The 23,816-nt window shown below is 44.2% G+C and overlaps 1 protein-coding gene across 2 annotated transcripts in view; it reads right to left on the reverse strand.

Moving 5' to 3' along the window:
• The window catches only part of mbnl1 (muscleblind-like splicing regulator 1), a 44,143-nt gene that overhangs the window by 12,327 nt on the left and 8,000 nt on the right, over nt 1-23,816 (reverse strand). For both annotated transcript variants that reach the window (XM_080011020.1, XM_080011019.1), the window contains exon 2: nt 22,059-22,822. In XM_080011020.1, coding sequence (XP_079867146.1) covers nt 22,059-22,232 — 174 coding nt within the window. In that variant the 5' untranslated portion in view covers nt 22,233-22,822. The remainder of the gene's footprint in view (nt 1-22,058; nt 22,823-23,816) is intronic.

Raw genomic sequence — 23,816 nt, forward strand, 5'->3', positions numbered from 1 at the left:
GTACGTGTGTGTGTTGGAGGGAGAGAACTATGAGCACTATTAATTGTGTCATCCATTTTATATCTAGCTCACGGCCACAAACACATTCAATCTGAACTGAGTCGCGCCCTAATTGTTAAGGGTTTGCTATTTCTGCCTGTCGCAGTGGGGTCAGGTGCGTCAGTACATGCGTGTGTGTTTTTCGAGCCCGGGGATCCGACTTGGCTGCATGTCTGGCAGTGGCTATAAATACTCCCCTCCGACCCCCCTCATATGATCCATAGATATTAAATCACCGGTCACTCAGGGGTCACATTTCAAAGCTTTCAGTTAATTATATAAGACAGGGATGCCTTTTTGATGCCTGCTGTGCAGATCCAATTATACTGTCAGTCTGATAGGAGGAGGTCTGGGAGCAAACCTCCAGGACTGGGGGGGGGGAGGCCTGGATTTCTTAAGTCAAGGCAGCTCAGCTCACACATACTCACACCAGCAGGAATGCATGCGGGCTAACGCCAGGGTCATGTTCGTTTAACAGGTGGCAAACATGTACGTCACAGGCGTACACATAAACACACACACACACACACACACACACACACACACACACACACACACACACACACACACACACACACACACACACACACACACACACACACACACACACACACACACACACACACACACACACACACACACACAATAACGGGCACACGACACACACTGGCATTTAAGCCAGGGCTTGACAGTAATGGATGGCCGGTTGTCTCGGCAACCAAATTGAGTCAATTGGCAACAATTTCGTGGCCTCTGGTTGCCCCCTTTGGCAACCATTTTTTAAGATAAAACAAGGGAGAGTAAACAGCAAAAGGTGCACCCAAATATCAATAAATGTTGCATTAGTGATATTTAAATATTGCTGTTACAGTCGTAACCAGAATGCTGTAAGTGCGTTGGGGCGTTTACTCACGTGCGCAAATGCGCATGCACCGGTGCCCACAGGCACCTGTTTTAGAGACAATGGCGAATGGGGAAAAGTTAAACTAACCCGTCAAATTACAAACAAATGTGCAAATTGATTCAAATGACAAAGAACCAGATGAACCCTGAACGAAAAACAAAAAGGAGACCCATTTTAGCATTTATTTTTTATCCGTCCGAAAGTGCTAAGAGTAGGAAGCGATGCTTCGTTCACAGGCTCGGAAAATGGAAATGTGTGTCAGAAGTGATGTGTTCACTGGAACTCGGAAAACTGTCGGCTACCACCATAAATTTATTTACGACCTTTTTTCACCATACATGCGTTTGAATCCCTGTACAGTTAACTCAAACTAAACCAAAAACTAAAACTAGGTGTGAAAAAACATTGTAGTTAAAAAAAAACGAAAACTAACTGAAACTATATTGTGTAGTGAGAATACTAACTAAAATAAAATAAAAAATGTGCAGGAAAGGTACCATTGTTAACAATGAAGGAACAAACAGGACCGTTGAGATTCTTATTGTCTGTGTGGTGAGCATATACAGTACATGTGGGTGTAAGAGAGACAGAGACACGGGCTAATGCTCAATCAGGCCAAGATCAGACCAGTGGAGTTATTATCACAGCTCTTGTCTGTCTTGACTTGTGTTTGTTCCCCTCTGAAGATTCCAATTCTGTAAAGTATCAGATAAAACACAAGCTACAGAGAATTTTGCTTGATTGCTATAATAAAGCTTTTGAACATTTTCATTATTGACTAAAAATGGCAACCATACTTTCAGTTTCAGAAACCCGAAAGCTGATGCCGTGGTTGCCAGCCTGGCAACCACTTTTAAAAGTTATTGTCGAGCCCTGCTTTAAGCGAAGGTACAATATTTACTTGCAGACTGGGGGACAGCTGAGCTGACTGTGACAGTCTGTGTGTTCCCTTGCCGACTGAGTTCTTCTCCCCTGGGATTTGTCTTAACGCTACCATGGCTTCACCGCGCTCTTCCCTTCCCCTTCATTTCCAGCGACACTGGAGCGCCGGACAGGTGCGGGGCCAGGGCAAGAAAAGGAAGGAGGAGGAATGGGAGGGGGGTGAATCACTTTAAGATCCAACGGCATAGTGTAATGGTCCTTGAGCTTCCCTCAACCTCTATTCAGCGCTCTCTTTTTTTGACGACTGAGCGACAGTAAGACTATAGCGGCACGGGCGGATATGTACTCGCCGCTGAGTAATATCCCTTCTCGTGAACTACGTAGTCGTATCCCTGCCGGCTGAGGATTGTCAGAGCCTGTCCTGTAAGAATTAAATCTGTCAGAAGTCATCTTGTCAGGACGGCTTCTCCTGCTCTTTGTGTCACCGCTGACTCAATACAGAGAACAATCCACCTGTTTTTTAGAAAAGAGTAGAGATTTTCTCGGTTGGGCTGTGGAGACACATAGTGCATCTGGTCTTTAACTATGCATGGAAAATGGAATGGAAAGTGGTAAATGGAAACGTAGGTGAGGAAAAGTCAAAAAGAGAGGCCACTCCACTGTGCTGGACCATACAATTGCTCAGTCTAGTCGACAGCCTAACTTTTGAAGACACTTGTGTTTTCAAAAAGTGTCTTCAAATGTTATATCTGGCCCCGCCAAAAAAGGGAATGTGTGCATGGGAGTGTACAGCATATCACTGAGTGGCATTTATGTACTTTGGAACGTTTTCCTTAGTTCATAGAGTAAAGAATTGAAACTCTTGTCATATATTTTGAAACACCCACATGTAGGAGTTACTGGCTGCAATTTATCTGACATTAAAGGGCAGTGTTTCGTTTCACCATAAGTGGATGCATCATAAGGGTCTTTGGATTGGAGAGAGACAGATTAATGGTTTGCATTCAGACTGTCTCTGCCGAGGTTGATGGCTTCTATCCCCACGGCCTCGCAAGCATTCACGGTGAGACGGAGCTACTGTGTACTCGCAAGCTGCCACCATGACAAGAAGCAGGAGCAGGAACTTGTGGAAAAAACATTTTGATGGATACAAAAGAAAATAAGACCTGTGGACCACCTTAAGCCATCTGGCACAAATATACGTACGTTCAAATAAACAATTGATGGAGAACAGAAAACGTATTAAACTTTTTAAAAAAATTTATCGGAGTGTACCATTGCGCCCATTAATATTTTGAATATGTATTTATTCATCTGTACAGTATATTAAGCACTATATTTATACCTATACCTACACTCGCACGAGCAACCAATGCTGCTGTTTAGTCCCTGCCATAGCCCTTTAGTTATCATGTTGATTAAAAAATGTTTAAATTTAACCTGCATTTTAAATTATCTGTTAAATTATCTTTAAGAGGGAAAACCTGGCCAAGAAAACTCCCCCAAAAATTGGAATACCATAAAAGCATACAACATAAAAGGCATTTTCTGCATTTAGTTTTTTTTATTGTTGTTTTTTTTAAGATTGCTATGCTGCTAATTCCTCATACATGGAAATTTACTCGGCCAAATAAACATGATTGTGACTTTAACAAAAAGAAAACAAAATGTTTCATTTCTACCCATAAAAGGGTCTTGTTTTTTTTCCCCGTTACCATCCTCCACACACAGCGGGTCTACGGGTCTAAGAGCTGAGCTGGCATTCAGAAATATTCTGCATTCTCTGACACTCCGGTGAGAGCTGCGTGTGGGTATGAGTGTGGGCTGAGAGGGAAGAGGCTCTTTTAGCACTCGAGCAGAAAGTGGCAACAGCCCACGGCATAGAACGGAGGGAGGGTAGAGGGGAGAGGGGAGAGGTAGAGGCATGGGGAGCGGTCGCAGGGGGGGAGTGAGGGATCGACACTTTCACCCCAGCTGACCCGGTCTGTCGCCCGCTGGCTCCCCTAGTGAAATATGTGGCTTCAACTCCGAGGTAGAAGTGCTTCTGCCGTTTTGTTGAGTCATGCCGAAATAAAAAAGAGGTGAAAACATCATAAACTTACACGCTGGCGGACATTTTTAATAAATAATTAGGGCTCCAAAAGAGGAAACATTAGGAAATGTGAGTGGGAGACGAGGGACGGAGGGAGGTGAGGGATTAAAGGCAAACAGACAGGAAAAAACGAGATGAAAGAGAGAAGGAGAGAAGGAGAGAGCAAAAGAAAGAGACAGAGACAAAAGTGAGAGTCATCAGAGCTCGGTGGCAGAAGCCTGGCTGCGTCAGGGAAATTTTAGAACCTGCAGGAGAAGTGATTAGCGCGGATCACCCCATGCCGGGAGGAGGAGGAGAGGAAAAACGCGGGGGGGGGGGGGGGGGGTGAGTGAGTGAGTGAGAGCGAGAGAGAGACAGAGAGAGAGAGAGAGAGAGAGAGAGAGAGATGGAGCTGAGGGCTGAAGGCAGACGTTTCCCACTCACATGATTTTTGCTGTTTGCTATTATGACATCAGGGGCCTTGAGGAGCGGCTAGCGACGGTGTCCACGGCAACAGGACGGCCCCAGCGCTCCTGACAACAGAGTCGTTCCTGGAAGCCGCCTGATCGCCGCCACCAAAACGGGAACTCCGTGACAAGCTGCCGGCATCCGTAATTTGCTCCGAAAGAGGAGAAGACTGACAAATTCTATACCCCGTTGCCCTTTTTGTGTCACGTCCCAAAACAACGGCATTTCATATCACCTTGGAAATACTAAGTTAAAAAAATAAAGACTTTCAGCTAAAGGGGAAAAGATACCGTATAAATTACGACAACACTACAAATTAATTAAATTATTATCTAATATATTCCAATCGCACATTCAAAAGGATTTTCCATCATCCCACCCGCACAATAATTCAAATAATATTCAGAGGTAAGAATTTGAGAAATTACATTTCACTGCATCGATGCAACGCTACGAATGATGTGGCAAGAACAAGGTTCAATACAACAATAAATATTGGTGTAGCGGCTTTGTATGCTGGGCGATTGCTTCAACAGTATCAGCGTAAACTCCTGAAATCCTGAAAATCTTTGGGCTCAGTGTCGGTGACATTGACCTTGACCTTGACATTGACACTGCTACCTAAACTACACTCTCATCAGAATAAATTTTCTTTTTTAATACAGAAAATACACAGGTCATTGAAATAAATTAATCTCTACCTATCTTCATTAATATAATCCCAATGACATCTTTAGTTTTACTGTGTGACCTGTTAGCTTTGTTTTTGCCTTATTAAAGCGGAAATTTGGTATGAACAGATATAGAATGTTCTCGGTGGTTGCTGCATAATTCAATCGATGCCATAAAAGTATCAAATTTCCAGGCCTAGACTTGTCAACCCATCTTCATTTTCAGGACATCTAACGTTTTATACAATATGAAATGCAATAAAATGTGTGACATGCATGAAGACAATCTTATCTAAACTCTACCACCTGCCCCATTCACCCAGATTCAACCCTTCAAAAGCTCACTTTAATGAAGTGAGACTCTTTCTTTTTTGGGGGGGAAATTTCCACAGTGATTGAATTCTAGAGTTAATTATTATTCTCGTGGGAAGAGTTACGCACTGAGCACAGTTCAGAGGGTGTGAGCTCCCGAGGTTGCAAGCGTTACAAATTTGGCTGATATGCGAACTCACCGCCTTTAATCTCGATTAATAAACTACGCCCTGCATGTTCTTTTAGCAACGACTCGATAACACGAAGTAATAACTGCACATGTTCCTCTCAAAAATAAACTGGTAAGTTATGTCTGCGAGAAAAGAAACCAGTATCTGTGTTCAATTCAAATTTAGACTTCAATGTATCTATTTATTTAGATATAAATACACTCACATTCCAACCGCTATTGGCCTTTCTACCTTTCTTCCTTGGCGCATAATTTATTGAACGGCGGATAGTTTCTTTTTTTGTTGCTTCCCTAGATTAACATTAGCATTATGATGCCAGCGTGCCGTGTTTTCCAGCCAGCCAATAATGCTAACAGGTGTAACTTTAGCCGAGCAGCTGCCATGCAGCTTGTAATGCAGGGAAGGACATGGCATTTGGACGCAATTACCCCGCTGTGATTGGGCAACCTTTAGCTGATATGGTAACAAACTTTGATTGATGGAAAAGCAAAATCGACAAAACATTTCAGCTTTTTAAGAGTATTCTAGTTGTTGTTTTATAATTTTCTCGACTTCTTCAAGTGAAGATCACAGTGTATATATATTTTTTTTTTACAGCGAGATCCAACTCAGAGAATAATAACCCCACCTCTGAACAGCCTGATTGATGATTGGTTTTAATAGCATGTCCCAACATGATCTCTCTTTGTGTTTTTGTCTCACTCATAAACACACACACACACACACACACACACACACACACACACACACACACACACACACACACACACACACACACACACACACACACACACACACACACACACACACACACACACACACACTTTTGTTACTGTGTGGGATTTAAGCAAACAGTGAATCAATGTATAAAGAATGCTGGGTGGGGCCACATCCCTTCCTTTGGGGGAGGAGAGCGGAGTGTATTAATGTGTGTGTGTGTGTGTCCGAAAGAGAGAGAATTACCGGTATGAAAGGTTACAAATAAGGCTTACAGTAAATATATCCACCATATTTACCTGCTGGTTTCAAAACACGGATCTACATTTGAATTTCTCAACGCTTACAATTCAAGCAGAGAGAACCGCAGCGCCTCAGGGCCAGGGCCGGCGGGCACAGTTATCCTGCATTTAGCTTTGTTTTCGCAGAAGAATACATTAAATAAAAAACAGTGGGACGACCAGCCATATTTGTTATTCCAAATATTATCCGAAAGTCTACGTCTCTGGTGTATCTAACTCCATATTCATTGTATCACAGTTGGAAAAAAGGCGCTAGCATCACAGTCGAGGGACCGACTTTGTTTTTTTTCACCCCGTTTCAAGCCCCGCCGCGGTGCTGCTGTGTTGGGAACCCGGTCTGTGCTCTCCCCGCACCACAGTGACTTCTGTCCAAACATACACAGAGATGAAAGCCCCTTCTCCTCGCGCTCGCTGTGAATGAAGCTTTGTTCTGCTGCGACAGAGACAGAGGCTCAAAGGACCGGGCCCCGGACGGTGGTGCGTCTCCTTTGTCTACTGTGAGTCCAAATATCGCACGGAGCGCAATCGAGTCGAGCCGCTGGCGGTGTGGACGAACGGTCGAGACCCGCCGCTGAAGAATTTCCCCCAAAAATGGAACAAGTCATGTAACGCTATGGCTAACAAAAAAAGTAATACTTTGAAATTGTCTGGGTATGGATATACCCTTATCATCAGTAGGTGCCATAAAAATAGCCGGTGTACTGTCAGTAAACAATGGTCAAATGTGCTGGAGATATCCATGATGGTAGTGGCTTTAAGTGGCAATAAAAATGTCAGTAAACATTATGTAGTATATATCGTGGGTGATTGTGGTGTAAGGCACTACTTTTATCTGGCTGTCATTCACAGTCTTATTAGTCCTGTTTTGTGGCCTGATTTTTTCATGCACGTTTCACACACACACACACACACACACACACACACACACACACACACACACACACACACACACACACACACACACACAGACAATATAAACACACGCATACTGCTGCGATGACGACTGGATGCCTCTGTTGGTGGTGTACATGGAGCAGGGTTTTAGCGGTCAGGGAGTAGAGGAGTCCTGGGGAGAGATATCGGAGGGGTATGAGGGGGGTGTTAATCTACACCAGGAGTTATGATTACCGCCCCCCCCCCCCCCCCCCCCCGGTGGCGCATTACTGCCCACACTAAACAATGCGGGAGAGACAGGGATTAAGAGCTACCGCTGCAGCGCAGACCACATACAAAGCGATAAGGGTAGCCTCAAAAATACCAATGTTTTATGGGAAGACGTGGGTGGTGTGTGTGTGTGTGTGTGTGTGTGTGTGTGTTCGCGCCGATTCAAAGTGCAGCCTGTGGGAACGACACTCGATGAAAAACAGGAGAGAGGTGCTGCACAGCCAGGACAAGGAAATAGCCAATCGACGGGTACACAACCACAAAGATGGAGGAGAGTGACGATGGACAGAGCAATGGACAGACACAGAAAGAGTTATTATTATGATTACAACTTGAGATGGTGTTGGCTCAGAGAAATGCCCGAGGTCACATGTCACATACACAGTAGGCCTCTGTCCAAACTTAGCTCAGCCTTACTGACGTGTCCTTTTGCACTCTCTCCCTCACTTTCTATCACTCTCTTTCACACACACACAGACACACACACACATAGGTGTCACTTTATTTGTGCCAATATTTCCCTAGAGTGGGTACCTTGTCCTGTGAAAGATAACAAGGTTTATTCCTGCGCTCTTCATTATTTGTAATAACTGAGCGATCGATTGGAGCCGGGTGGAACATTATGAAAGCCATCCAATACTTACAGCACCGTTACGTGGCATGCACCCTGAATGTTCACTTAATCATCTACAAGTGCCAACCTCCCAGTAGGAGGCCGATGGAGTGGCAGAGAGAGAGAGAGTGAGCGAGAGAGAGAGGGGGGGGGGGGGGGGGGGGGGTGAAGTGAAGAGAAAGGCCAAAGAGAAATAACAAGGTCCTCTAAGTAGTGAAATGTCAATAATGCCGCCGTGGTTATTGCGATTACAATGAGGTGAGCTGCATCATAGGGTGGGTAAGGTTAGAACTGGAGATAAATCGGGAAAAAAAAAGAACAAATGCAAGAATTTCCCCATGAGAACCTGTCAATAGACGGAATTTTAAAAAAGTGAGGACGTAAATTTCCATTTCCTGTTTTATGTCTGTTTTACGGTCCATAAAGAATATGTTTTTTATCTAATGGGTCACTCAAGCAAACAAAATAGAAATTTAATGGAATAACACTGTGAGAGGATGTATTAAAGAGTGAGAGGTCATATTAAATAAGTGTTGGAGTTTATTTTTTTTGTTGGCTGAAGTGCAGGATAAGCGAAAGAAATGTCCAAACACAGCAAAAAAGACCTCAAAGTTGGGTGAACGTCATCTGGGACATAACAGGAATGTCTTTACAAGGATCAGGTGAACTTTGTCATTAATGCTGACGTTTCAGTATTACCCCTGAGAAGTCCTTTGTCACTGGCTGTAAGGTTAGCAGCAAAGCCGTCACAATTATTACATAAGCAATTATTTGAAGGGATAGTTTCCACAATCATGTCACTGGAATTGTTAAACCGATTATAAAAATGTCAAATTTAATAGATTATGAATAAGGTGAGTTGGGTCAGTTGCCGCTACGACAGTGGCATTAGACAATTGACAATTAATCGTCAAACAAAATGTCATGATCGCGACAGCTTGTTTAAAAATAAAAAATTCGGATCCACAAATATTTGTCCTCCAATAACCCACTCTCCTTCCCTCGTTACTCTCTTACACGCGGCCTCGGCTCGGCAGCGCCAGAGTGTGGATGCGGCTGTTCAGCACCAAAACTTCAAACGGTGTAAAAAACGTTGAGAGGTGGCTCTTCATTTATTTTCTCTTTTATATACCTCTCTTTGATCCGAGCTTTATCCTCTCCCTTTTTGATAACCCCAACCCCCACTACCACCACCACCCACACACACAAACACCCAAATAAAAAGGAAACCACACAGAACAACGCCTGGTGTGTCACTTTGCCTGATCGTAGCCACGGGGACGATGGGTAATTTGGTTATCGGCACTAACCACATTAATCTGCTGTGTACTACGGTAAGTCAAATCGCGCGGGGCGGCAATCCTGTCCGGGAGTCTAATCCTACTGTCAACCAGTCTAATCCTGTTTCTGCGTGCGATTATCTCCTTCTAACTTGGCTCTGTGTCAATGAAAATGTCTTTGCTCCCTTTCGCTCTCGCTCTCTCTCTCTCGCTCTCTCTTTCGCTCTTTCTCTCTCTCTCCCCCTCTGCCTCTACTGCACGTCTCAGAGATGTAGGTACATTCAGCTCTTTCGAAACCTTCACGCGGTATTAAGGCGGACTGGCAGCGAGCACATGCGGGGAGAGAGAGAGGGAGGGAGAGAGAGAGAGAGAGAGAGAGAGAGAGAGAGAGAGAGAGAGAGAGAGAACATCGGGAAAAAGAAAATTAAAAAAAAGAACAAGTGATTCCAGAGAGCTGTGCCATGGGTTTAACAGGCCCAGACACTGACGGAGAGGAGGAATGTGCCTGAGAGAAAGCAGAAGAGAGAGTCAGGGAGGGAGGGATAAACGGAAAAAGGAAAAAACCTAGAGGAAGATGGACAGATTTTATAGACCTTTATGTTTTTTGTTTTTTTTATTCATTACGCCACTGAAAGTGCTATCACCACTCCCAGCAACGCCCGACAATAAGGCATCTGCTCACATATTAGGTGGCGGCATCAGAGGTTAACACAAAAAACAAAGCGATGGAACAACTTGTAGGCGGGAGACGGGAGGGCTGGCCTAAATAGGTGCTGACAGAAGTGAGCTAAGTGAAAGGCTGTGCCCCCGAGCTGCTCTCTCAACTGTCTAATGGCAGGATAATCGCCCCGCCGATCACTGACTGACTGACTGACTGACTGACTGACTGACTGACTGACTGAACATGTGGACCTACACATGTTTGCGCAAGAGACCCCGTGAACTTGCGATAGAGACGTTTGGATTCTCCCGTCAGGCTACTGTCCGCTGGAGGGCCGGTAAAATTGCCTGGATTAGCATCATCATAGTGCTAACGTCAGTTTTCAAGAACCGCAAGAAGTGTTTGTGTCAAAAAGACGTGTCTGGTGTTAAACTCCACTATGACAAGCCTTCACAGCTCATTGATCTGATATTATATGTATGCGAATGTTAGGATGTTTTTAAAACAAATAAATTGGAAATAAATTCAAATTAATATAAATAAATAAAATGTTAGGAATTGTTTGGGGATACCGTATGCAAATAAACTTGGTTGATACAAACAAACTGTCTACCGAAGCTTTCAGTTGTGATCATAATATTGTCTGAAAGAATACACATCTGACAGACGGATCATAGCCTCTAAATAAAAGCCATTCTAGTGCGTGTCATGCTCAGTTACCTGCTAGTGCGGATTGGCTGAAGAGAAGATCACATCTACAAAATAAGAATTTGCTGAGATATGAATAGTTCTCGTGCGACCAAGCCCCCGCTTTTAAAACGGGCGGCTGAGTCCGTGTCTCGTTAACCTAAACGTGTGAAATATTCATTGTGTTCCCTGTGAGAAATAGATCTCCACAGGCGGATGCACCCGGCTGATACCCAATTTAAAAAAAAATCCAATTAAGATGGAGATTCCATCCATGAGTCTGATTAAGATGGAGACAGTGTCTGTCTGTGGCCGTCTGAATTATTATTATCAGCGCTCGCTGCAGCGCAGTGCAGCGGGATGATGTCACCGCACATAAACTTGATCTCCGCCGTGATGCCGACGGAGTCCTAGAAATACACTTTTCTTCCTCAGGCATAGTAACACCTTGCAATCACCCGCGCCCCCTTTATTTTTCACCCCCTTAGAATCCATTTACATCCAGTCGTTTAGTCAAGGTGAAATGGAGACAGTGGACCGCAGCTGAATCAGAGGAAACAGACTCAGCTCCTCATTGGTTTCTCTGACTTACAGTACAGAACAGAGCACATACTACAGTACTGTACAGGCATACAATAATATTTTTCCCTGGTGTTATCTGTGCTATCAGTGTTTTGACTCCTCCATGACTGGTATGTTGTGAATCCCACAGACCCAGAGATTCAAAATATCTGTGCAGGTATGCGATATATCCAGATGAAGATAAGGCACAAAGCTAAATAAGCCATTTTTTTATTTTTTCATCTCAAAAAAGACTGGATCTGCTGACCTGAAACTAATATTCCTGAACGTTATCCGTCATATTTTACTTTTTATTGTGCCACTAAATTGGATTTTGCTCGCATTGCGATCCAATTAAAATTAGACCACTTCTTGAGAACGGCGTGATCACATGATCCGAGTGAAGGGACAAAGTGTGACCTCCCCTTCCCGACAGAAGCGTCTTGGGAGTTTAAATCCAGGAGTGAATGTGGTCAAAACAAGATGACGATAAACTCAATATGACTCTCTAAAACACACCGGGCTATGCCTCTTTTCTTGCTTCTTAAACACATTAAAAACACTTGACAGTAAATCTCGCGTGGACAGGAACTCCTGTGTACGGGCGGCCTCTGCTGCCTTATGTGGTCGGGCGGCCTCTTCAATGTGGATGTGCGCGACAGCTGTGTCACAAACACACATTAGTCTCCTAACCTCATTACGACGCGCACGCACTGGAATTAGAGGGAGGCCCTTTTATGAGCTGGTGGCAGGCTCAAGTTTTCTTTTATTAACAGAATATATATATATCTGTAGACTAGCAACACTGCTAATATTTACTTTATGTCTGTCTAGCCAATTATCACACGTGTGTGTGTGTGTGTGTGTGTGTGTGTGTGTGTGTGTGTAGCCTGTTCCCCCTTGTAAACACACCACAAAAAAAAACAGTCACAGATAGAAAGAGCGATAGAGCTACAGAGAGGCGTGTGGGGGAGGGGGGGGGGGGGATAACAAGAGGAACTGACCCGCCCTCATTCAGCAGGAATGTCAGCTTGGCTCAAAGCATGACAGCTATACTGCACAATGCACTGTATGACACACATTTACACGTGTGTGTGTGTGTGTGTGTGTGTGTGTGTGTGTGTGTGTGTGTGTGTGTGTGTGTGTGTGTGTGTCTTTGGGATTTAGCACAATTGTGTGTTCAGACTGTTATCTTCACTCTCTTTTTTTATGACGGGACGGCGGCGCGAGCAGTAAACGGGGTCATGGCTGATGTCCTGGCAGGACCTGAACTCATGTGCGTGTGTGTCTTTAAGCATGTGTGTGTGGGGTCTGTATCTGTGTGTATCCATGTGTGGCTTGTGGAAAGTATGTGTGTGTGGTGGCTGTAATGTCTCTGTGTGTGGTGGCTGTGTTAGTATTGTGTATGTATGTCAGTATAGTGTGTATGTGTGTGTGTATGTTTGTGTGTGTGTGTGTCCGTACGTGTGTGTGTGTGTGTGCGCGAGTCTGTAATGTGAACCATCCTGTCAAGCGGTAGGTGTGGCCTGGAGGAAATGAGGCGAGAAGCATACAGAGTGGGAAATGAAAGCAAGACGAGAGAAAAGTGGAAAAACAAGCAAGAGAGAATTTAAAGGATAAAAGGGACAGAAAGTAGAACAGTGTGGCAGAAAAAAAAGCCTTGTATCCTGCTGCCTCGGAGGCAGAGCTGGGCAGCATGGAAGAATTTACAGTCATGACTCATAATCATCGGGAGTTTTATGCATTTTCATTTACATATACAGACACACTTAAATTAAATAAGCATTCTAATTTAAATCTGGTTAGGCACTCATCCTGCATCGCCTATTGGAAACCACAACCGCAGACAAAAGTTTAACTTTCAACACTTTCTGTCCTGCTGTAGTGAAGGGACAATATGGATTGCAAGGGCCAAACAATTTGTGCTGTATAATGTCCGTAAGAGTTAGAGGATAGGAAGGATTCTTTAATTCGCAGGTCAACACCAATTTCATCACTGTGTGTCCAGTAGCGAGATGGCAACGTTACTGTGAAATCCAAAAAAATGGAGTGTCCCTTTAAGAGGCTTAGACCAAAAGGAATGACATGTAGAGAAGTGGTGTCAAACTGATATTCCAGGAAAAAGATTTTTCCCCCAAAATAAATTCAGAGACAAACTGTTGGAGTTTTTTGACGTTTTCTGTTTGTGTTAAGCCCCCTTCCTACACGGAATCCGCAACATTGCTGGATAAAAAATATCCGGCAAAGGCAGTAGGTAGTCATTCCCACATAGCCTCCTTTAGTGAAAAGTTCCATATGGAGTCTGTTCCCACGTAGATGACTGTTGTGGATGCATTACTTCATGGTCGTGCGAGAGGTGTCAAATAATCACGCGACCAGGCAACAGAATCGTTTTTCAGTCCAGCGCTTCGCTTCCCGTTCCTGCCTCACAGACTCTTCCCTCCACTGACTGAGAAGGGATAGAGCCCCCGTCCCCGGACCCAATAACCCTAAACCCAAAGTTATTAAATCAGTGTGATCATTTCTACCCTGCCCTACACTCTCTGCCTCCGGAGAAGGAACGTTCTCCACCCGTTCTACCGTTCCCTGTCCGCACACTCGATCCGGCTCCGCGCTGCAGTGCAGCCGGTGCGGCCGAGCAAAGCGTTGTGCCTGATGTGCCCGCATCGCACCCCTAACTCTGAAAGACACAGCTAGGGTCTGAGTGGCATTTTTAAGAAGAAAAAGAATAAAATTTAACAATATAAAGACCTGTCTCCTTACAGACTGGACGTGTTCAGTTTCTCGTCTTTGCAGTCCAGCTCCACGGTTCGGATCGGACTCGCCATTTTTCCCAATGTTATTTTTTTCTTCCCGAAAGAAATATACATTTTAAAATATTTATACGAAAAAATTTTAGCAAAAACCACCCCTACTTTACGGAAATGTTACTGCTTCCATTCCAACACACATCCATTCACAGCCACTCTGGCAATTCTGAAATGTAACTACTTTGAGAGTGGGGGAATTTACAGAAAGACTTTTACGGAACATCAACATGGGCTCCTATTCCCACATGACGCCACCTGTAACCATGCCAGGAGTTTTACGGCTTTCAGTGCAAGTGGGAAAGGGGCTTTGGGCACTACCGCTAGCTTTCGAGCGACATAAGTTTGGAGATAATGCAGAGTTGTCGGTCCCTTTCTCACAGCCATATAGTAATGCTGCTACGGTGGCCCTGAAGTGCAAAATACAACACCAAATAACAAAACACAACAAAAAAATCCAAGAACACAACGCAAAATAACAAAACACAACGACATCTTACAACACACAACACCAACTCACAAAACACGACGACATTAAAGCCCCTGTAAAGTGAATTCCTAGATTTGTTTCTAAACACATTATACATGTTAGAATGTGATTGCTGAAAACATGTGAAAAGGCTGTGAACGATGTAGTCATGAACCGTGGAGTTAGACCGTTAAATAGTTTCTCACCATGTTTGTGGCCCGGATTTTTTTTGGCCGGGGCTAAATGAGGGCTGGGTGATGCACGGTGGCCCGACTTGGCATGGCCCCTTCCCTAACAATATATATATATATAAACACCAGGTCGAATCGGAGCATCAGTAGTGATATAAGCTAATCTAACAGCCCAGAGTTTGGGATAAGACGCTGTTTTGGAAATCACATGCAGAGGGCGTGGGCCCCGCAGTCTCGCAGCTCTCGGCCCCCGTGCCAACCCCCGGCAGAAACATGCAGAGGGCGCGATATCGCACAGTGAGATGCACAGCACATACGGCCCCCACCCCGGCACAGGACTGGCGACCTGGCTCAGCCGAACATGGAACATGGAATTTACTTACTCCAATGTAAACTTTTAATACGATTAACGTGATTGGCTGTGGTTTCAGTGTCTTCATTGGACACACTGCCTACTTAATATTTTATATAATAATTTTGAATTTAATAATTTTTTTAATCATTCAGATTTGGCTAGGTGGTTAATAACATATTTTTCTATGGTGTGACAAACTCAGAACACATATTTATTCTTGCTTCACAGGGAAGGTAGGTGCCAATCAACAAGGAGGATTGCTGCTGTTTGAATGATTTAGGCGATATCATCAGGTCCGGTCGCCCCCAAACCTCACTTAAGTACTGGACTCAAGGTCACTCAAGGCATTCCCATCCATAGATAGAGAAACATAGATACCGCGTTGGTGGTTTGACGTGTGTCTGTGTGGTCGCCATATTGGGGCGGTCAAGATCCGCTATTTAACAAATACAATGTGTAAAGAGATGCAGACGTTTAGCTACAAATAATATTCTAAAATTATATTATATTAATGAACGAACAAATTAAAGAATGAACGGAACTGGACAGCTCGTCTTTATTGGTCACTGCGCACACCATAACACTTCCATATGTGTAGCTATGGTGGCCGACACACACACACATACACACAATCAATGGAGGCCTTGAAATGCATTCTCCGCTTTTATCCCATCAAGGCTTGTCCTTCCTCTGGAGGGCACCAACCTCAGCATCCAACCTCAGCATCCATCGCTGGTCAGACGATGTTTCTTCTGCATGTTTTTAGTGTTTTTATGTTTTTAGTTCTTACCGGTGATATATGGAGAAAACCCCATGTGAGCACAGGGAGAACATGCAAACTCCACACATAATGGCTCCTAATTGGGAGACAACCCATCGAAGCGTGGTGTCAACAGCGCCCCAGGCAGGAATCAAACCCAGGACCTTCTTTCTGTGAGTCAGCAGTGCAATGCACTGTGCCACCAATTTTTGTATTGTTTTATTATATAATATTATTGCAGTATTGTATAATATTATTTTATTGCAGTATTGTATTATATTATAGCATTGTATTATTTTATTAGAATATTGTATTATTATATTATATTATAGTATTGTGTTTGTATATGTCAGTGTCTAAAGTGAATTAATGAAGATGAAAATAACATATTTGAGATTAACAATATCTGTGACATTGTTTGTGTAATGGCAACTGTCCAGCCTGCAGGAGTTATATACAGAACGTGTCTCGGGGTGAACGGATGAACTGACTGGATGTTCTTCTCTTAACTGGTGTCTGGGGAACAAAAATGTTCTTGTTTATTTTATCAATTCATTGATTTAATACAATAACCAGCAACCAGGCTGCCTCATACTGTAACAATATAATAGATACAAGAAATCAACAGTTTTGGAGAAACTCACAAAAGCTTAAATCCTAAATAATATACACTTGATGTTGCCTATTCAAAGATCTGAGCCTGCATGTACCAGAGGAAGTTGGCTATTCAGAAGGTTAAATGTTTTGCTATAGAGCTGATTGATTTGCCCCCAGTAACTGACCAATAAGTCACCAGTATCATGTTAAATTTCTCATGTTTATAACAAACCAAAATTCATCTCAATCTCTCAATACACATTGTTGTATTTATTTACTTGCGGATCTTGACCGCCCCCATACGGCGACCATGCAGACGCACGTCAAATCGCCAATGCGGTATCTACGTTTCTATATCTATGGATGGGAATGTCTTGAGTGACATACACAGTGGACAGTACTTACGTGAGGTTGGGGGGTGACAGGACCTGAAGATATCCCCTAAATTATCCAATCAGCGATGATCCTCCTTGTCCATAGGCACCTACCTTTTCCGGTAGGAGTTAAAGTCGTTGTGTTTTGTTATTTGGCGTTGTGTTTTGTTATTTGACGTAAGGGCTGGACAATATGACCAAAAATGTTTTATTTCATATTAGTTGATCACTATATATATTTAATAATAATTATAATAATGGTCAATTTACAGTTTTAAGTGTATTCTCATGGCATTATGTTAAACACTGAATAAATAAAATAAAATAAAAAATATGTAAACAAAAAAAGATCTAAATAAAGATCTAAAGATCTAAATAAATATAATATTTATATTTAATTATATATTTTATATAATATTTTTAAATATATAATATAATCATCATTGTCATCTGACAACGGTCCGAAAATTTCCAGAATCTGCACTCTGTGATTAAACGCGGGGATGTTTGAAGCGGACCAAGGGACGCTTTCCGATTGTGTCAGACCAGATGTCACTGAAAATCGCAGATTCTTTCATTAATTGCTCTCCTGTTGCGGGGATGAGGGCCACACCGGGCTAGGGTTGGGAGGTGTTTGAGGAAGATCCGCCGCTTCAGTTCCGTGTGGCCTCATACTCGCTGGGCGGAAGCCCCATCGCTCCTGCTGTCTGATTGGCTGTTTGTTTTGTGTCCTTGTAGTTAGAGGAAAACAGACTGTGTATCAAACTGTATCGAAAAATTTTCGACACAGTTTCCGTATTTTTTATTTATAAATGTGTCATTATCGTGGAAGATTTTCTCGTGAAAATGATCTCGATCATTTTATTGCCCAGCCCTATTTGGCATTATATTTTTTGATTTGTTGCTGGGTTTTGTTATTTGGCGATGTGCTGAGCACTTCAGGGCCACAGTAAGCTGCAACTGAAATCAGTCACGGCGACTCCGTGGTTATCGCCAAACGCATTTGTGAAACAAATGTGTCGACAGGCGACTTATCTTATTAACGACTATTCAATTAGCCCGGCACACCCTGACCAGACAGTCTCATTTGTATGATGAATACAAACGAGAAACAGTGTTGGAAGAAGCCCCGCCCCGGGGTCAGAGCCTCCTATCGGTTGTGGTGAGCGGCAGCCATGACATGGAGATAAGATATTACATTAAAGCCATATCGCCCAGCCGTGGGCCGGCCTTGCGCTATCTGTTGGTTATTCTTCTTTGTTTCAGGGCAGATTTAAATGTGCTGCTGGATAGTTTACCAAATCTAAATGCGACTGAAGTTAGCCGTAAAAAAGGCAAAGTTCCAAAGCTGACTTTAGATCAGGGAGTGCAGGCAGTTATTATCCCTGTCCAAATATTTACACCACAGCAACATAGCTGAGCTATCTGCTCCTGACCAACCAGATAGGCAGCCAACGGCCTGCGCTGTGGATCTGGTTGGCCAGGCCAAATGCAAGGCCGCTTCACACCCACGCGCACACATGCACGCCAACCCACATGCATCCGCCCTTGCACATGCACACAAACAACAGACAAATAGTAAACCGAGTGCATTACGAATCAAGCACACACAGAGATACATGTCGAAAAAGAGACGCACACACAATTACATGTGTGACACTTTTCTATTCTATTTATACCGTGACCTGGATAAAAAATGTATTTCTGACTTCCTTGCCTGGAAGGGAATATAAGCCAGCAAATGATTGCTGCCTAAAACATCTTCCAAAATCACAAATTTAAAAAAAGCACACAAAAACTGACAAATCCCAAGAACAGGCAAGTTGTAACTCATGGCTCCTCCATCTTGGTTTTGATGCGTGGCCTAAGGATAGTGCGTGTTTGTGTGTGTGTGTGTGTGTGTGTGTGTGTGTGTGTGTGTGTACGCAAGACATGGGAAAGGAGGCTAGAGTGGTGAAATGACAGGGTTTGGGTGTGACCTGCTGAGCTATGCTCTGGTGATCATGTGAGACCTGTGCTAATTATACACATCTCAAGAAGAAGGTCGATCCTCTCTCATGGGCAGAGAGAAAGTGTGTGCATGTGTGTGTGTCCATGTCTGTGTTTTGTGTTGCAACATTGAATGTGGTTTGCAGTAACTTAACTAATTGCCAAATGACATTAACTCTGTAGGCGATCTTTGTCCTATTTCAAACCTTATCACTCAAACGGTGTGAGAGAGAAGTGGGACAAGCACTTTACTGAGTATGTGTGTGTGTTTGTGTATGTCTGTGCAACAGGAAACTATGTTCACGGCATGAGTGTGAATGTGGGTTTGTGGCCGACATACGCTCGAACACGCATCAGATTTCCTCCCAATGTCCCTTTTCCCCTGTCTCTTTCTCGCTCTCTCTCTCTTTTCACTGTTTCCACTGGAGACGTTAGAGACCCACTCTGTTTTCTATTACTGCTGGAAACAAAATGGGCCAAACGGTTAAAAAAAGAACCGGCCGTCACCGCTAAGAACACAAGCCCCAGTGAGAGGGGAGTCCAAACTACTAAAACAGGCCCGTTGGTCCTTCTTGAACGCTGCTTTCCAATGGCTGACCTTTACCTCATTGGGAATAGAGCGTTATTAAATATCGTTTTGCCACGTTTCATATGTGGCTCCTCTTGGTGCCTCACCCCTAACCCCCCCTCACCCTTCATCTCGCTCTCATCCGCCCACAGGTAACACCTCTGTGCTTTGGTCTGTGTTGTGTCAACATGTGGCCCGCCGCTCTCCATTAGGGGTGGGACAAAATATCCATAGTGGAATATATCGCGATACTTCCTCTTGCGATACGTTACTGATTCACTGCCGCCAAATATTGATACTTTTATCAAAACGTTGTGCCGCTCTCAACTAGTGGTGTAAAGGAACATAGATGAACCATGATCCATTATATTGCTGCTACTCTGTGACATCTGGTGAATGAGCTGTGGACACAGCAAATGTTGCCACTAAGCGTCTGCGCATCCGCCATATTGGAGCGTTCAAGATCCGCTCGTAAACAAATACAATGTGTATTGTATTTGAAATCGACTGTAACTCGACTGTAATCGACTGTAACTCGCTTTCCTGAAATTTGTTTAGTAATAAATGTGAGAAATTGAACATGATACTGGTTAGTTATTGGAATTACATTCAGTTACTGGGGGGGGGAATTGAATCATATTTTTTCATTCATTACCATGTTTAAAAGAAGGAGTGTCTCATATTGGTTTAACCTTTCATTTAAGAATTGAGTATTTATTAAATAATTTATTAATTTTAAGATATTGATTAAAATTTTTGTTGTACATCTCAAATTCTGAATTATAAATGCATAATTCCTCCCTTTTTATGGGTATTTCTTCATCTTCAGTTACACAAATATTGTGATGTATCGTAGATGAATTGTCTTGCAATATATCGAGTATCGCAGATTAGCTGTATCGTAATACCATCGTTATCGTGGGTAACATATTGTGATAGTATCATTTCATGAGTTACTCTGCGATTCCCACCCCTAATCTCCATTAGCTCCTTGTACAATGCCCAAATTGAAATAGATAAAACCTATTTGATTTGATTGAAGTTGTTTTTCAATCCCATGTGTACATGTGCAAAACTCTGAATGTTTGTGCCTCGGCGTATAGGCGACGTGTGCACAAGCTTTACTCTGTGGGTTCTAGTGTGGAAGTGTTTGTTTCGGTGTTCGCAATGAGCCAGTTTTGGTTCTAAGGAAACTGTCGAACACACACACACACACACACACACACACACACACACACACACACACACACACACACACACACACACACACACACACACACACACACACACACACACACACACACACACACGCATGTGCATTGTGAGGAAACTTGGACAGAGTTCAGTTTGGGCCAGACAATGTACCTCTGTCCACATCTGGCTATAAAGAGTCAGCACACACTCGCTGGCTGGTCCAACTCTAACTCTGCTAACGCCACAAAACAAAGCCTGCAGGGAGAGAATATGGTGCATGCTTGTGTGTGTACATGCATGTGTATGTGTGCAAGTAGCACTTGGAAACTTTGGGTCAAGGTCCACCCATCTCAAGAGATTGTGCGTGGTGATAGAGAAATTGTGAGGGATAGACAAAGAGATTGAGAGAGAGAGATAAAGAGGTGTTCCTCTTCCTGCTGGCACTTAAAAATAGATGGAAAATGACCGCATACAGTGCCCCCAGTCTGTCTCTCTATTAAACACACACATGCGCATACACACACATGTACACACTCACACACCAAACCCCCCTGACTGCCTTGCAGCCCCTGCACAGGAAGTGGTATTGACTGAGTGAGTACTTCATAATGACGCTAACTCTTCGCTCTTCTCTGGCTGCTGGAGTCGTGCTGCTGCTCGGGGCGTCCATGTGCGACTGTGTTTGAACAACGTTAGTTATCTACTAATATTTCCTATTCAAGAGGAAGGCACACATGGACACTGACCTCGTAAATGAAAAGCAGGCTTTTTTTCTCTCTCACTCTGTAATGTGAAAAGAGACCAAGTATGCGAAATAGACCACAATTTCACGCGAGCGATTTTGGCGATTACAAATGAAATGACCCAATTTCAGAAGGAAAAAACACAAATTCCAGAGTGCATTCTAACATCTGATTTCTGCTTTTATGATTGATCACATGTTCAGGTCAGCTGACCAGAAGTAGGCAGAACCTAAGAATGAGCACATGCTGAGGGCAGATGGTGTGCTTTTCAGAACTGAAGCCATGTGAAGGGGAAAAACCTTCACCGTAGTTCACGTATACACACCTCGGCGCCATAAACACACCGATCTGAACAGATCACACTTCCTCTCAGCTCATAACTCCATCCATTCTCTCAAATTGTCTGTTTCGATGTTGTGTATCTGCCTAAGAGTGTGTGTGTGTGTTTGTACCATTTTCTTCTGAGACTTATTTCTCCTGTCTCTTACCTTGAGCGAATCGAAGCAGGCGATGACCCGGCCGTTCTCCACCTGGCAGCTCTTAGCCGGGTGAGCGAACTTACACTCCTGGTCGGTGCGCGAGCATGTGCCCCTCTGGAACTCCCTGCAGACCTCCAGTGTCAGCCACTTGGTATCTCGCATGTGCGCTATGTTCATCGCCATGGCAGCGGTGGTTAAAAAGTATTCCAAACTGAAATGTGGATTTGTGTGAAATGCAGCTAGTGGCGCTTTTTGTTACTTTTCCTTGATTCCTTTGACCGACTGATGGCAACGTGGCTGGACTAAGAGTTCATCTTGACCGATCTTTTTGAATGACAACCGAGTCGCTGCTCTGTCCTTGGCCCGTCTGTAGGGCAACGCGGCCTCGCCGGGATCCCTTCTGACTGCGACGGAATGAGACAGTCAGGAGGGGGGCGGGGGGTTAAGGCTTGGAGGATCTGTGCAAAACGGAGGACCCGGTGGAGGCTTGGAGGGATGAAGGCGAGGCGAGTGAGATGATTCGTGGGCCTGGACGTGTGGTAAGGCTGCTCAGCTGGTGGCGGGCGGCAGGGGAAGGGGTCGGAGGAGGATGGGAGGGGCGAACCGAGGGAGCGGCGGGCGTGGCTGGTGTCCTTGCGCCCGTGGGGTGACTGTGCGGGAGCAAGCGAGCGAGGCGGCGAGGGGGCAGGGTGGGTGGGGAGCAGGCAGGCGGGCGGAGCTTCGGCCGTAGAAGCAGGTCAAAGCTGCAGCAGACGTCAGGGAAGGCACTTCCTCTGCGGAGAGAGAGAGAGAGAAAGTCTGGTGATATTTCCTTCCAAAGAATGCATACTGGTTTATTTTGTACTTCTATTTATTCTTCACCGGAGGGTTTTTTTTTTTTTTTTTGGACCTGGAGCATTATTCTGAGTCATTCTAGTCATGCCACCACAGAGCTATGCAGCTGTGGGAACGGATAATATGTAAAAATGTCAGCAATGCAGTGGCGTCTGCTAAAACAAATAAAACTTTCACTCTAAGTACACATAAGGACGCGCGTGAGCTCGTAACGCCATGCCACACACAAACACGCTCCCTCCACGCAGGCAGCGGAGCACAAAGCAGACCATTCACCGCTTTTCCACCGCTGCCTCTGGTCCGAGGCAGGAGTCGAATCAAAACCCAAAGCCCCCCGTATCACTTACAGTTGAGTGCGGCAAAGCCGGCCATGGCAAATGTATTTAGGAGAAAGGGGGAAAGGGAAAGAGAGTCAGAGCACGGGGGAAGTTGGAGGCAGGGCGGGAGGGAGGGGAAGGCCAGTCACTTCCCTTCTCACGAAGCGGTGTGCGAGCAGGGCGACCAATCAGAGCCGCTGGAGTTGCAGCAACATTCTGGGCTGAGCGCCAGGTGAGAGCAGGGGGAGGAGCGAAGGGGAGGTTGACCTGCCCGCAACCACGGAGAGAGAGGGAGAGGAGAGAGAGAAAGAGAGAGAGAGAGAGGGGGGACGATGACTACTCCCTCTCCATGCAATAAAAAAAAATCTTTCTTACAGACAGATGGTAATATGTTATGATGATGAATTTCACTCTGCACAAACAACCTTTCAAACAAGTTTTCCATTTCGAATTTAGCAACTTCAGCGCTTCCGGATGAAGAGGTGAGGTGATTCTGTCGCCATCGAAGCTTAATGCTATCGAAGATGTGACTTTTTCCGCTGTGCAAACATAGCGTGTATTATTCTGCTTTTGTACAAAAATATTTAAAAAATCATCCTTATAACTTGCAAGATCA

The sequence above is a fragment of the Zeus faber genome (assembly GCF_960531495.2).
Source record: "Zeus faber genome assembly, chromosome: 12".
Classification (NCBI taxonomy): Eukaryota; Metazoa; Chordata; class Actinopteri; order Zeiformes; family Zeidae; genus Zeus; species Zeus faber.